This window comes from Genypterus blacodes, unplaced genomic scaffold, assembly GCF_046128005.1.
Source record: "Genypterus blacodes isolate CSIRO-AG114 ecotype Tasmania unplaced genomic scaffold, CSIRO-AGI_Gbla_v1 ptg000133l_1, whole genome shotgun sequence".
NCBI classification, from domain to species: Eukaryota; Metazoa; Chordata; class Actinopteri; order Ophidiiformes; family Ophidiidae; genus Genypterus; species Genypterus blacodes.
The window spans coordinates 5,384,943-5,397,845 of NW_027466935.1; the positions used below are offsets into that span (position 1 = coordinate 5,384,943).

The window sequence follows — 12,903 nt, forward strand, 5'->3', positions numbered from 1 at the left end:
ACGAGCTCAAGTGTCGCCGATTTAACCAAAGCTGACATTTTAGACGAGGCTGCACGCCGCAACCTTGACACGCCTCTCTGACGCGAACGCATGCACGCACGAGTTCATCTGCTCGTAAAAACTCCAGAGTGAGAGAGAGACAGGAGGAGGATGGTGACACTGGCCAGGGCATCGCCATGGTTACCGTGACTGCTAATTTCCCGTGTGTTGTTGTGGAAAGCGTGCGAGTCGCCTCTCCTGGCACCGAAGCGATTGTGATGACACGAGGGCATCCATCCTACGGTTTCCCTCTCAAATGGATTATAGACGTTATAGCTCAGTGTTACTCAGCTGAATAGTTTTGTTATGATGACATCGCTCCAGGCCGCTGACATTTAGAGTTTTTGTGTTTTTCCAGATTGATCAAAATGATCTCCGCCGACTTGGTTATTGTTGGAGCGAGCCGGTTTTAAAAGTTGCAGACACACACACACACACACACACACACACACACACACACACACACACACACACACACACGTAATCACGAGAGAGAGGAGGCAGACTTGTGAACAAACAGTTCAGATGTAATGAATGAATTTGAGAGGTTTGCTTCTGCGTGCTCGCGTCCCCTCGCTGTGTGAGAGCTGCTCTGGCGGCGGCGGCGGCGGAGAGGAAATGCCTCAGTGATGCCCAGGATTTCCTTTACATTAGCGTCGGCACGACTCGTCCAGACATCAAAGGCCGCTGGGAAAATGGCTTTTATCTAGAGAGGGGAAGTTTCCATGTCGTGCTGAAAATCACCTCACCCTTCCCCAATGTGGAGACACCGTGTTTCCACTTATAAAGAGTAAAAATAGATTCAGGAGAGAAATACAAAAACAGCTTCCATTTTACTTCTCACTTGTCCTCTCCTGTCATGTTTTTGTTTTGTTATTCTCGAATTTATCTTTCCTTGAAGCACACGCTCTGCTTCTACGGATTTCTCTCTGGATGTTTCTGTGAAAACAAACCTTTAAAGGTCAGACGGGGAGCAGGTATGCAGCTGTGTGTTCTGTGTGTGAACTTTGACATTTATGAATTACGGCAAATGACCAGAATGAAGCCAAACAAGGGGATTATCAGAACTGGAGTGAATATGGCTCAAAAAGTCTCCATCACAATTTCATCCTCTCTTTCCTGCTCTATCTGCTGCTTTGATTCGAATAGATCTTCATAGTTTTTCTCTCTGTATGCGTGTGTGTGTGTGTCAGATTGTAAAATCTGGCTTTAACTTCTTGCACGCTACCCAGCACCACCCTCTGTATTCAGCCAGTCGGACCTTTTAAGTGTCTGGCCAATGTTGGGATGAGTTATGATAATAAAAAGTGTCTCCTGGCCCTGAGCACTGACTGTAAATCACTCCGCCGGGCTGAAAGCTCTCCATGTTTTCCATATTTCTAGGCTTTTATCTCCGAGTGTGCACGGAGACGAGGCGAAGGAGTCTCTTGTGCTGATTATATGTGGAGTTGGAGCTGTAATAGGGTTGTGCTCTGTACGTCTGTTCACAGTAAACGGACATGGCATCCAGTCCTGTCAGAGCCGGTGTGCTCCGGACCCCCAGCTCACCATGATCAGCAGCAGCAGCGAGGAGCCACAGGTTGGACACCATCAGGTCTTTTCAGTTGACGACCCGCTTTTTTCATTTATTGTTTACATTATTTTCCTGTACGTCAGATGGACGTTAGCAGCAAGTACAAAGTGGACGGGGTGACGAGTGACAGCACGGGGACAGACAGCAGCTTGTGGGACGCCGTGGCCTCGGACGACCTCCTGTTGGCCACCGACACGCCTCCGCCCTCTTCAGACGAGCTCCGCCCTTCCTCCTCCTCCTCCTCCCTCTCTCCTGCCGATCAGGCCCTCGCCAGGCTGAGCTGCGCCTCCGTCTCAGAGCCAGCCGATCACAGCCAGCGAGACGGAGGAGGCAGTCCCACCATGGAAACCTGCGACCTCAGGTATCATGTTGCATTCAAGTGCTCCTCAAAAGCTCCGACTTCTGAGTAGGGGATATTAGAGGAGTTCAGAACAATATGAGTGCAGGGGAGAAATGTTTATTGTTTGGCAATGAGATACTCTCCTTGATTAAATTAAACTAAATTATCACAGAATAAAGTAAAATAAAATAAAAACATGACACGGGCACGGGCACGGCTTCCACCATGATGATGTTAGTTTTGGAAAAGGTAGAACTCATAATTACGGCTTTTTGGGGCATTCACTTGTCCTCATCTGGGATTTACAACATTTTTATTTATGTGTGTGTGTGTTACTGATAATTCCTCGCTCTAGTCCCAGCCTGGTGGCCCTGGAGGTGGACAGTGAAGAGGACAGCACGGAGCCGCTGCCCCCCCTCTCCTCTGACACGGGGAGAAGTGAAAACAAAAGGGAAACTTTCGCTCCCTCCCCTGACCTCACTTGCACTCGCACCAAATCCGCCTCCTCAGCATGTGACCCCACCCCAAAAGTGAAGTGAAATCACTCTCTCACACACACATGGATCCAATCTTGGATTCATACTGTTTTCGTTCCAGTCGTCCCATATTCCAGCTTCTCCTTCTGTCGGTGCTTTCAATGTTCTCTTGTTTTCTTTTTGACTCTAGGAAATGGCAGACCAGGGGATTCGTCTGCGCTCTTACTCCTACTCCTCTCCCAAAATCAGTTTGCGTCCGTCTCGTTTTGCCCGGGACAATCCGTCTGCTGACATCAGCCCCGGTCAGTAACTTCACCTCACCCTAACAGGAAATACGTCTGACCTCATAACTAACAGCCTTTTACAAGAACTAACACTGTTTTGTGCCAGAGTGGATTGTTTTAATGTTGTGTTCATGTCTTTAAACTAGCCTTCACAATTCAATCTCACCACTAATATACAGTGCAGTCAACTCCCACTAATATGAATGTTGCTTTCACAGTTATGCCTTACTTGAGAGTGATTTTGTTACCTCTGCCAAGGAAGATGAGCTCATCTGCCAGTTATAAATATCTCAGAGTATCCACCACAGATTTCAATGAAATGTGGTGGAAAGTTTGGCGATTGGTGTTTACTTTGTTTTTTCCACTACTCATACAAATTTTATCCAATAATTCACCAAATTTAGCAGATTATTATCTGCATATCAACACAATTCTTTCCAATTTGTTTGCAAATTTTAAATCGTCGTGTTTGAACACATTGTGCAACCGAATTTAGACGGTGATCCTGCAAAATCCGCTATGTCAGTATTACATTCTGAGCCCTGTGTAGCCCTGGTGGAGGTATGTGTGTGTATATATCCTGTATGTAATAACAACAATCCTAATCGTGTGGTATGTCATTGAGTTGCCTGTACGTCCTGATAGTTGTACACCATGATGATGTGTGAGTGGCGCTCTGTCCACTGTGCCCTGTAGATGGCGTTCTGCACGGCGTCAGCTACAGCCGATCTCTCCTTCAGGCGCTCTCTCTGTCTAAATCTCTGTCTCTGCTCCACCCTGCTAGTAAGTACTGGATACCCGCTGCATCCCACAGCGCTAAGGCCCCCGCATACCCAGCACCCCTCTGTCTCTGGCACCGCTTATGTGTACAGTATGTGTATGTGTGTATGTGTATGTGCATGTGTATGTGTATGTGCACCAAGGGTATTATTGTAAACTGACTCACCTTTTGCCATAATTTACCCCCTTAAGATTTTTTTTTTGAACGTAAAGCTTGCTATCATTTTTTAACAGAACCTCACCTATTAAGAATTTTTTGATTTTTTGATTTTGATTAGACCCACTGTCTTTAAAAGCTACAAAGTAGCCATCTTGAGACTCGAGCTTGTGAACAAAACAAGACTGGCACCTCGGCTTTGACACTTGTAACTTCACTCGGATTTGAACCTTTAAACTCAGAACGACAATATCCTTAAGATAACAATGAACCTTTGGTCTGTAAAACACACTTTTAATTGTCATTGGTGTGTGTTTATGTTATAAAGTTTATCTGGAAAGTGATAAAAAGAAATTAGAAAATCCCCCATGATAGCTATGATCATCCACGTTTACTATATCAATTGTTGTCCTTATGTTGGATTTGGTTCGTCTTGTGTTGGACTTTAAATTGAAGGTTTAGAGACTTGTGACTTGTGATCCATTTGCCGTGAGCATAGATTGTTAGACATGGAATGAACTAGATTGACTGAGAACCTTCAGACATCATCTCAAATATTAGTAGGACTGTGTAAGAAGTTTTTTATTAAGCCTTTATAATTGAAATGAGTTAAAAACTTGAATCTGAATCTGTAATAGCCTTGGTGTGTGTCTGCATGTGTGTCTGCGCCCTAATCAGGACCCTGCGGTAATGGAGGGGGAGATGGGGTTGGGGGGAGTGGGGGGGTGATGAAATGAAAGCCTGCTGCAGGGATGCGAGGCGTCTCTTTCATTTCTATGCTTCTTTACCTGTTGGCTCATCTTCCTCGCTTTGCATAGCAGCCGCGGCTTGTTTGTCGCACTCTCTCCTGCGGCGTAGAACCCGTCTGGCATGGAAATGAACTCTGGGCTTTAATAAACACAGCACATGGATGGGAGCAACGCTCAATCTATGTAGCTGAATCTGCCGCTTCGCATACGTTCCGTCTTTATTGTGTTTTTGTTGCTTTTTTTTTAACATCTCCCCATTCTTTATGTTCACAGAGCAGCGAGCCTCGAGTATGTCAGAGCAGTCGCACGAGAAAAGGTATTTGTTTACTTCACATATGGGACTCTTCCTCTCTCTCTCTTCAGCTGCTCTCTGCTCTAATACCAAATGACTCAGGTGCTTCATCACGGCCTCAGCGGGACTCCCTAATTGAGATAATGCCTCTTTACGTCACACCACCTAACCCTCAGAGCTAAGAGAAACATACAGTGCATAGGTAACCATGACTACCAGGCTGCTTGGTGACAGCTGAGCCTCTGGCAGGTTTTGGTTTAGTTTTGCATGTGTCTTTCCTCCTGACAGCTGTGGCGGCGATGCGCAAAACATCAGTGTCACCCCGTTTTATAACTGTCACCCCCTTTGCCCCACTTCTCTTTTTCTGGCACTGATTGATGATTTGTTTGGTATAACGGAAAACCAGCACACACTGAAACGAAACATACATTTTCAATAAACCCCAGCTCCAACTCAGTATCGCCCCCTGGTGGATGTCACCAAATCAGGCCAGCGAACGTTCCATGCGTCTCACAAATGAATCAAGCAGCATTCAGCGAAGTGGCGTGTGTGTGTTTGTGTGTGGTGTTTCCTGCAGGGAGATAAGGTTCCGTATGCGCGCCCAGTCTGCTGACGATGAGAGCAATATGGAGCTGGCTGAGTCCCTCCAACACCTCACGCTGTCTGAGTTCCTTAAAGAGTATGTGAGGGCCTCCACCTCTGACCGATACGAACCAAAACATAAAAAACTCTTCAACCTATGGCACGCTAGATAGTAATGCACCCTCTCTTCTTCCTCTCTTCTCCTCATTAACCTTCTAGCAGCAGGACAGTCGTAAAGGTGCTGTTATTGTCTTGTCTTGTCTGTTCTAAACTAGTTTTCCATTTCTGTTCCCAGGTTGCCGAAAATGATTCAATTCACTGACTAACAAAAGTATTTGTCCTGACATTTTCATGACCTTTTCTAACATTTATTGTACCAGATAGTATGAATGTACTAACTCCTCCTCCGCACCTTATTGACCTCCTTCCTCGTCCCTTAGTCACCTCTCGGATTCGATATCTGCAAGCCGACCGTTGTTGTCTGTCCCGTGTTATGTTGAGGTCGACCGATTTGACCGACGCGGTTTGTACTCTCCTGCAGAATTGAAGAGGAGGAGTCGGATAAGTACAGCATCCCGTCCAAGGTGGAGTCGGAGAAGTACAAAGTCATTCGAACCTTCAGCTTTCTGAAGAGCAGGATGGCCAGCACGCGAAACAAGAGCAAGGTAACCTGCACACTCGCACGTATGCTCGATTTAAGACGGAACGTGACACAACAGAAACTTGGCTTGAAACTCGACTTTGTCCTGTGACTTCACTTGGACTTTGGAAAGACTTGATACTTTCCCCAGTGCAAATATTACTTATTCACAGTTGTATGTAGGGTTATCAAACGTTCAAGGCATTAGATTTGCAAAAGAATGACTTGTTTATGACTTGAACCTTACTTGTGACTTGCGAAATAGTGGACTTGGTGTCTCGTCTGCGTACAAACTCGAATATGACACGTTACATTTTTCGGGAGCTGGATTTTGAAAGCCAGAGTAAAGTTTTCCACAGGAGGACTCTCAGGTTTGGAATGTGCGACTCTTCTGTCTCTCTCTCCGGGGGGGGGGGCACACGCACACACACACACACACACACACACACGCACACACACACACACGCACACACACACACACACACACAAGCAGGAAATGTCTCTCTGGAAATAAGCCCAAGGTCAGAGTGACAGACCAAACACGCTGTCCTGCCTCTTTCCTTTTAATGATTAATCCCATGCTGGTGAGTCAGCACGCAGAGTGGAAACCCCCCCACTGACCCCTTCCTCCCTCCCTCCCCCACCTCACCCCACCCTCACCCCACCACCCTGCAATCTGGTGTTTACGCTTTTGCTCCACTTCCACGTCGCCGCACTCCAGAGTGGAGCGTTTACTCTGTAAATACAAATTAGACGGAGATCTTTGCCCCCGCGGTCAAAAATAACAATTAAGGCTTCTGCTTTTGTAGCGGGGAGTTCTTCACTGTTGCCATAGTGAAGTTTGTTGTCCCCGTTTTTTTGTTTTTATCTGTCTTGCCCGACCTCTGTGCTGACTCTTATGTCTCCGTCCTGGTTCTCCAAGGGGAAAGGCAAAGACAGGCAGCTGAATGGACACCGCTTCTCCTCGGGCTCCTGTTTGGGCGCCACCGTGTGTGTGGTGTGCGACAAGCCGGCGTCTGGGAAAGATCTCCTGCACTGCTCCAGTAAGTCTCATCCACAGAGGCGTCTCTCTATGTTAACCTGTTAGGGGAAGCGGATGTTAAAACGGTTTGTCCACATTTTCCTAGGTTGCACTCTGTACGTCCATAAAGGCTGCAAGGAATCCGTCCCCCCGTGTCTAAAGGTGAGTCCCACTGGAGTACAAGTGTTTGAATTCAACCCTCTTGTGTCTCCGTCCGTCCTCTGGAGATGTTTACCCGCTCTAACCAGCCTCTCTCATTTGTATTACTTAGAAACTTCAGGATAAGTATGCTGTCTCCATGGTGAAGAACAGGACAGCATCCCTCCCACAGAGTGAGTTTACAACACAGGGGTCAAAGGTCACCGGCAATTTCCCCCCGTCAAGCTCCGTTAACCGCTCGCCGCGAATGCAATTCTCACCCAAGGTGAATTCTTCTTCTTGTTTACCGACAAACCGCTCGTCCCAGATTTCACAGTGAGAGACAGTCCTCCTCAGTGTTCCGTCCCCGTCTCCGCGTCTCTCCCGGTCATGACCCTGAAGGAGAAGAAGGACGCGGCGCCCATGTCCTGCCCCCTCCCAGGGAGTCTCCCCAGTCTCAGCGACAGGTCGGAGACAAACTCTCACACCTCACAGGCTCTATAAAGGGATAATATTATGATCTAATACTCATTTATCTGATATTAACAATCCCTTTTGTGTTCCAGTCGTCTCAGTGAGAGCTCAGAGACGGAGTCAGACAGCTGGAAGGTTACCGGCCAATCAGAGGAGCTGCTGCCGACTCCGGCGTCGTCCACCTCCACCGACTCATCGTTTGGAGAAGGTGTGTGACCGTGTGTCTTTGTGTGATTTGACTTCTCTCCTAATTGTATATCTGATTGAATGTATTCAGCTTTCATTCAGGCTCGTTCTGTGTTTATTTATCCCTCCATCCATCCATCTCTGCTTACACTCAGTCATACATCGAGAATATAATGTATAATATTGAATGACGACATAGGTGAAACTCCTTTTCTCCCTCCTCTTTCTCTCTACAGACTGTGTGGATTCGTTCGCCCTTCACGGTCTCTCGGCTGACGCTCTGGATTACGAGGCCGAGTCGTGGAGTCTGACGGTGGAGCACAAGTTCTGCAAGAAGCAGGACAAGCGAGCGGTCAAAAGGCAGGATGTCATCTATGGTGAGACCACAGAAGAGCTTTGAATAGTTAAAACTAGTTCACGAGTTCATTTCTCTGCCATTTTCTATATGAAAGTTCTAATTTTCCTCATCTTTGTGTATTGCGCTCGTTTCCCGCTGAACCTCAGAGCTGATGCAGACGGAGGTTCACCACCTTCACACTCTGCACATCATGGCGGAGGTTTTCCGCCGAGGTATGAGGGAGGAGGTGCAGCTGGATGCTGAGGCGGCGGAGCGGGTCTTCCCCTGCCTGGACCAGCTGCTCCTCTTCCACCACGCCTTCTTCTCCGCCATGAGGGAGCGGCAGCACAGCTCGGCCGAGCCTCAGGGACACAAAAACTACCTCATCCGCCAAATAGGAGACGTCCTGCTCCAACAGGTGCGCTTTGGTTTTCCCTCGACACCCGACGTCTCGTCTGCTAGAGACGGGCACCGGTGTGATTCAAAGGATGTGTGTGTACGTGTGTGTGTTGTTAGTTCTTAGACGAGAATGGAGAGAAGATGAAGCAGGTGTACGGAGAATTCTGCAGCCGTCACAACGAAGCAGTCGGCTTCTTCAAAGAGCTTCAGCAGCACAACAAGAGATTTCAGAATTTCGTCAAGGTAGAAACGGAGCATGAACTCGTAATATGAGAGAAACTAAAGTAATCAAGCATGCTGGGAAGCTGTAACCTGACTCTTGATGTTTAACTCTTTCAAGCAACAAAGCAACAACTCTTTGGTGCGACGGAAAGAGATCCCAGAATGCATCTTGCTGGTGACACAAAGGATTACAAAGTATCCCGTTCTGCTGGAGAGGATCCTCCGCTATACACAAGGTCAGTGGTCTGCTGCCCTCTGGTGGCCAGACGCTCACATTAGATGGTTACTGAAAGCTAAACTAAATGAGACGCAGTCAATTTTGAGGATCTCATACGTCTCATGTGTCCCCCAGAGGACACAGAGGAGCATGTGGACCTGTCCAGAGCGCTGGCTCAGGTTCGGGAGATCATAACGGCGGTGGACGTGAAGGTCAGCGAGTACGAGCGGCACCAGAGGCTGCAGGAGGTCTGCAACCGGATGGAGAATCGAAGCGCGGCCAAGCTGAAGAACGGACACACCTTCCGCAAGCAGGACATGATGGGACCTGGACAGACGCTCAAACACGAGGGACTGCTTCTGTGGAAAACTGCCACCGGACGACTAAAAGGTCACACACACACACTTACACACTCTATTGATTTGGGTTTTGGATCAAGGCCGTCATTCATTTGCTTTACATGAATTACCAGACTTGTAACTTGCTGCTGTCCTCTCTCTCGTCTTCCACAGATGTCCTGGCGTTGCTTCTCACAGACAGTCTCATCTTCCTGCAGGAGAAAGACCAGAAGTTCACGTTTGCTGGCGTGGTGCGTACGAGCATCAATCATGTCAGCTGGGTCGCAAAGACAAAACAAATACAAGCAGGTTTAAAAGTTATTTCCTTTCCCCCCCCTCACTTCTCAGGATCAGAAGCCTCCGGTCATCGCACTCCAAAAGTTAATCGTGCGTGAAGTCGCCAACGAAGAGAGAGGGATGTTCCTGATCAGCGCCTCGGCCGCCGGGCCGGAGATGTACGAGGTTCACTCCTCCTCCAAAGACGAGAGGAACACATGGATGAGGCTCATTAGAGAGGCTGTCGAGAGGTTTGTGTGTGTGTGTGTGTGTGTGTGTGTGTGTGTGTGTGTGTGTGTGTGTGTGTGTGTGTGTGTGTGTGTGTGTGTGTGTGTGTGTGTGTGTGTGTGTGTGTGTGTGTGTGTGTGGAGGCTGGGAGGGAGGAGGCTGAGACTTCCCATTTGTGAATAATTTGTCTAGCATTTGTTTACTAGTTTTTCTCTGCTCAGCTGTCCGGAGGAAGAAGAGGAGTCCACAAGTGAATCGGAGGAGGAGAAGCGGGCGGCCGAAGCTCGAGTGCAGAAGATCCAAAAAATCCAAGGTAACAGGAAATTGGCTGAATCCAAAGAGTTTTCCCTTTTCGCAGCGGTAGGTAGCAGCGATCACAGTTGTCGTGGTGATAATGTCTCCTCAGAGAGCCTGGTGAGCCACGACCAGCAGATCTGCCTGAACCTGGAGGAGAAGCTGCAGCTCTACGCTCAGATGTCCTCCTCCACCGGCGGGAGGACCACCGAGGCGTCTCCTGCCCTCGAGCCGCGACTGCTCGTCCAGCCGCTGTCGGAGGAGCCACCCCAGGCCGCCGCGCTGCTGGCTGCGGCACTGCTAGAGGGTGAGGCAATTTACATACACAAGGACACACACACACACACAGGGAAGGTTCACTGCACGGAGATTTGCTACGATGCTTCACGTCTCATCAGTCTTTGTTTTTGTTCTTTAGAACACAGAAAAATAGTTGAACAGCTTAACCACAGTGCACAAGAGTAGATTACATTGCAGGTAACCATAGCAACCACAGTGAAATGTACCAAACTATGGCTTAAAGTGATCGTGATGTCACATTGGAACCATCGATATCAGGACTGATGGTTCACATACATGAGTTTAATTCACACGTGTGTACGGAAAAAAGCACGAGAGGAACATTTCGTAGTAAAGTCGCACCATGTTTGCTGATTTGAATGGAGACGGGGACCTTTGCATGCCTCGTCTCCCGTCTCCCGTCCCTCTAAATGAAGACATCAGATTACGAATCTGACTCGTTTGCTTTGTCTTTGCCCAGCTGAGAACCTGAAAGCCAAGCTGTCGTCCAGGTCCTGCTCCTCCTCCGTCCACACTCCGGATTCCGACATGGAAGCCGTCTTCCCCGCCACCCCAGTTGCACTTTCAGAGACCGCCTCAGACCCCGAGGCTTCTCCCGCCGCCTCCGACGCCACCGAGGGGAGCTGGACCGACCTTCAGTCCCTCCCAGACCTGGAAAGATCAAACACGACCGACATCAAACTCAAAGTAAATCCCATTTCACAAATTCGGTTGTGTTTGACCTTTTTACATAAATTGAAATTGGGCGCAAAGTTGGCGATTGGGGTAAATATGAATATGTTAATTGTATGTTGTGTTTTGTGTTGTAATTGGCAGCATCTGAATTTCACCTCTTTCCATTTCTTCCCTGATGTAGGGCTCAATACTGCCAAGAGTTGTTTTAATAATTCAGTGCAGTCTATTAGAATCACATTGCAGTCTTAATATGGTAAATTATTAATCAGCTCATAATAAAGGAAGGAGTCCATTTAGTTCTCTAAGATATTGCCATTAAAAATAGATACGGGAGACTTATTTCCAGTTTCCCCGCCTCATTTGCGCTGCCGTCTGCAGCTTTCTGCGACCTGTGAGGTAAATGACTCCGAAAAGGGAAGAGGAGGAATTATTCTCTCAAGGCGACAAAGTGATAAATAAGGCCTGAATGTTTTTTTTGCAGGACGCCATAAAGCCTCAAGGGGGCGCACATGCTGCATGAGTGCGTACGCCACAGTTTGGACTTTTGTTTTATCCTGGTAGGAGAGACAGGAAGAAGATGCAAGTCGGGCTGTGAGGGAATGTGGCATGAAGGTGAAATCTGTATTTGTGAAAGTGTGTTAATCTGCATGTGGTGTTTGTCCTCCACAGGTGTCTCAAAGTGTCCAAAGCCTCACTCAGCTGCTGTACAGTCTGCAGGTGAGCACTTTATAATCAGCCACATTCTCCATCCTCACCCAGGCAGCAGCTGAAACCAGCAAACAAAGCTTTCCTACCGCCGTTAAGAACAAATCAACCCTTATGTTCGTGTCACACTCACTCAAGATGAAGGCTCATTATGGTGCCTGCACACAAGAGCTGCACATAACAAAGGAAATAACAATGAACAACAATCAGCTTAGTTGTTGCTCAGCCAAACACAGTGCAGCACGAGACAAAGAATCTCACTGATCTCTTTTCTGCTCCAACACTCAGGAGGGGCTTTGATTTTGCAATGCATACATTCTGTTTGGTGTAAAATGGAAATGTGTGTGTGCACAGAACACACGTGTGTGTGTGTGTGTGTGTGTATGGATTTGAGGTTTTAATCACGATGGCATTTTCATATTCAAAGAATGAAAGTCTCTCTCTCTCTGAAGCCTAAAATCTGTTCCGTAGCACTGAAGGTCTTTATGCATGAAAATACTGATTAGAATTTCCATCACATTTTGCCATTCAAATCACCTTCTCCTGCCTATTGAGATGACACACGTGTGGTCAATGTGATGGTTTTGCATGAACCAAGCCTCTCTCTGACCTTCTGTGTTGGTCGCAGGCCGCAGTGACCATGCAGGACAGCTGCTACGAGATCCACAGACTCTTCCTCCAGGAGACAGAGCGCCCGTCCCCCCGCGCCCAGCGACAGCACCCGCCCAGTTTCCGAGGGAACACCCTGCAAGAGCAAGAGAAGCAGCGCAACCTGGAGAAGCAAAAAGAGGAGGTGGCGGCGGCCCAGCGGCTCCAGGATCGGCTACGCCAGGAGAAGGAGCGCTGGGAGAGGGAGTGCCACGCCCGGGAGAGCCAACAGGGGGAGCGGGAGAGCAGGCTGGAGGAGCGGGAGAGGCAGTGCCGCCTGGAGGCCGACAAGCTGAAGCGAGAGAGGGACGAGCTGGAGGAGCAGCTGGAGGAGTACCAGCAAAGCCTGGAGCGGCTCAGGGAAGGCCGGCGGAACGTGGAGAAGGAGCGGGAGAAGGTGGAGAGCCAGCAGAGGGCGCTGCAGGGCTGGAATCACGGCGCGAAGAGGAGCCTGTCCACTGTCATCCCTCACATGCTGATCCCACTGGATGGACAACAGGTAGGGAGCTGTAAACCTGATGGTGTAACAGAGC

At 48.4% G+C, this 12,903-nt stretch overlaps 1 protein-coding gene across 7 annotated transcripts in view; it reads left to right on the forward strand.

Annotated features, from left to right (window-relative positions):
• Positions 1 to 12,903, forward strand: part of arhgef28a (Rho guanine nucleotide exchange factor (GEF) 28a) — a 36,232-nt gene that overhangs the window by 15,524 nt on the left and 7,805 nt on the right. Inside the window, exons 10-34 of one of the 7 annotated variants that reach the window (XM_076163511.1) lie at positions 1,530 to 1,618; positions 1,696 to 1,973; positions 2,308 to 2,482; positions 2,619 to 2,730; positions 3,409 to 3,495; positions 4,672 to 4,714; positions 5,268 to 5,369; positions 5,814 to 5,937; positions 6,835 to 6,955; positions 7,040 to 7,095; positions 7,205 to 7,265; positions 7,400 to 7,538; positions 7,638 to 7,753; positions 7,968 to 8,108; positions 8,236 to 8,486; positions 8,585 to 8,710; positions 8,808 to 8,925; positions 9,042 to 9,296; positions 9,419 to 9,495; positions 9,593 to 9,771; positions 9,955 to 10,061; positions 10,155 to 10,349; positions 10,803 to 11,029; positions 11,687 to 11,734; positions 12,351 to 12,869. In XM_076163511.1, the coding sequence (XP_076019626.1) occupies positions 1,530 to 1,618; positions 1,696 to 1,973; positions 2,308 to 2,482; positions 2,619 to 2,730; positions 3,409 to 3,495; positions 4,672 to 4,714; positions 5,268 to 5,369; positions 5,814 to 5,937; positions 6,835 to 6,955; positions 7,040 to 7,095; positions 7,205 to 7,265; positions 7,400 to 7,538; positions 7,638 to 7,753; positions 7,968 to 8,108; positions 8,236 to 8,486; positions 8,585 to 8,710; positions 8,808 to 8,925; positions 9,042 to 9,296; positions 9,419 to 9,495; positions 9,593 to 9,771; positions 9,955 to 10,061; positions 10,155 to 10,349; positions 10,803 to 11,029; positions 11,687 to 11,734; positions 12,351 to 12,869 (3,746 nt within the window). The remainder of the gene's footprint in view (positions 1 to 1,529; positions 1,619 to 1,695; positions 1,974 to 2,307; positions 2,483 to 2,618; positions 2,731 to 3,408; positions 3,496 to 4,671; positions 4,715 to 5,267; positions 5,370 to 5,813; positions 5,938 to 6,834; positions 6,956 to 7,039; positions 7,096 to 7,204; positions 7,266 to 7,399; positions 7,539 to 7,637; positions 7,754 to 7,967; positions 8,109 to 8,235; positions 8,487 to 8,584; positions 8,711 to 8,807; positions 8,926 to 9,041; positions 9,297 to 9,418; positions 9,496 to 9,592; positions 9,772 to 9,954; positions 10,062 to 10,154; positions 10,350 to 10,802; positions 11,030 to 11,686; positions 11,735 to 12,350; positions 12,870 to 12,903) is intronic. The other 6 variants (XM_076163512.1, XM_076163513.1, XM_076163514.1 and 3 more) reach the window with 6 other exon arrangements.